This window comes from Pteropus vampyrus, unplaced genomic scaffold (assembly GCF_000151845.1).
Source record: "Pteropus vampyrus isolate Shadow unplaced genomic scaffold, Pvam_2.0 Scaffold331, whole genome shotgun sequence".
NCBI classification, from domain to species: domain Eukaryota; kingdom Metazoa; phylum Chordata; class Mammalia; order Chiroptera; family Pteropodidae; genus Pteropus; species Pteropus vampyrus.
Genome location: NW_011889112.1, coordinates 363,758 through 365,638, shown reverse-complemented (window position 1 = coordinate 365,638; position 1,881 = coordinate 363,758). Strand labels below are relative to the sequence as shown.

The following is a 1,881-nucleotide window of genomic DNA, read 5'->3' as shown; positions in this document are numbered from 1 at the left end:
TGGTAGCCGATAGCACTTGAAATATGGCTAGTATGAATTGGATGTGGTACTGAGTGTAAATACCAGATTTTGAAAAATTCGTCTAAAAATTGTAAAATATTTCATTTAGTAATTTTGCAACATTGCTTACATGTTGAAATGATACATTGGCTACACTGAATTAAAGTTTATTACTCAATTTCGCTTGTTTTTCATTTTTTAAAACGTAGCTATTAGAAAATTTAAAATTAGATATGCAGCTCGCATTCTATTTCTTTGAATAGCACTCGATTAGACCTTCACTAAGCTGCGCGTTCCTAGTGGGGAGCGACCCGAGCCTGCTTCGCAGCGCCAAGCAGGTAGTGGCAGTTCCAGAATCCACGGTGAAGGCACTGTAATGTCTGAGATAGCTTCGAAGATGGAGAGCTCTGCAGAGTCCCAGGTAAAGGACTTTTGCTGTCAACGAAACTAACAGTGAATCACAGAAGTACCGCTTTGGCTGGAAAATCACCCTAGGAGACCGAGGCTGAGCTAGACCGCAAGGATTTGGACAGCCCTGCTCTTTGCTCCACCTCTTTGCGGCAGAGCTCAGGCTGGCGCAAACCGGAACAGGGTCTTAACGGACATCCCGTCTCACCCAATCCTCTGCATGGCTCCACCTCCCCAGTTCTCTGTGGGAGTCCCGGAACGTCAAGCGGCCAGGTTCCCCGACGGGGGAGGAGGAGGGACGGCGGGGCGGGACCTGAGCGCGGCTAGAGCCTGCGCAGTGCGGCGCCTGCGGCCGGCGGGGGGATTGCGTAGTCCCCGCCCGCGACGTCCGCGCCCGGCCCCGCCCTTCGGGAACTCGGGAGTGCGGCGCGGGCGGTGTCTGGCTAGCCGACGCCTCCCCCACCGGGCCGCGCAGCACCATCTTTGTCCTCTCCCCGCGCTTTGTCCCTGCGTCTGTCCCTCGGCCGGCCGGGGAGCGCCGCCAAGCAGCCCCCGCGCCGCGCTGGCGTCGTCCTCGTCCCCCTCGCCGCCCACCGCGCGCGGCCGGGCCTTGCCTCCAATGGTCTCCCGACCTGAGCCGGAGAGCGAGGCCATGGATGCGGAGCTGGTGGTGACGCCGCCGGGTTGTTCACACCTGAGCAGCTTTAAGGTGGACAACTGGAAGCAGAACCTGCGGGCCATCTACCAGTGCTTCGTGTGGAGCGGCACAGCGGAGGCCCGCAAGCGCAAGGTGAGACAACTGTCCCCCACCGCCCCGAGCCCCCCGAAACTGCGGGCTGGGCCGGGGGCCGGAAGAGATCCCTCCTTTTGCAGTGCAGCTTGGCATGCGGGGAATGGGGGGTGCAAGTGGGCCCTGTTGGCAGCGAAAGGGAGAGGGTAGGGAGAACTTGCTAGCTTTCCGCGGACCCCACTCGGCCTGCGCACCCGAGGTGGACACAAGAGTGTTCTCCTTTCTTCTTCCCCTCCCCCGCCTTCTCTTCCCTTCCCCTGCCTTCCTTGGTTTCTGGGCTGGAGTCGCGAGGGGATGGAGCAGGGGCGGGGTCTCGGGAGTGTGTTCAATGCCGGGGGTGGGCGAATGCAGGTCTTGGGAAGGGTTGCGTTGGAATCCTGGTATAGAGGAGGCAGGTCTCCGACGTTCCAGCGCGAGGCCACTCGGAGTAATTCTCTAGGCAAGGGAGGGCTTGGGGTTGGAGACGGATGCACTGAGAAAAAATAAGAAACTAATATAGGGACAAAGACTATCACGGCCCTTTGTGGTGGTCAACAGCGGGTCAGTTCCTTGCCACCATCTTGAGTATGCATTATATACCAGCCTATCATTTAAGGATTACCTAGGCCAGGGATCGGAATCGTGTGTCAGTACTGGGGTTATTAGCGTGTAGTTACTGCCGTGCTTGTCTAAAATACCCCACC

The 1,881-nt window shown here is 57.7% G+C and overlaps 1 protein-coding gene across 1 annotated transcript in view; it reads left to right on the top strand.

Annotated features, from left to right (window-relative positions):
* The first annotated feature begins 825 nt into the window (after positions 1 to 825).
* Positions 826 to 1,881, top strand: part of USP22 (ubiquitin specific peptidase 22) — a 55,327-nt gene continuing 54,271 nt past the window's right edge. Inside the window, exon 1 of the mRNA XM_011378120.2 lies at positions 826 to 1,198. Within this exon, the coding sequence (XP_011376422.1) occupies positions 1,028 to 1,198 (171 nt within the window). The 5' untranslated portion in view covers positions 826 to 1,027. The remainder of the gene's footprint in view (positions 1,199 to 1,881) is intronic.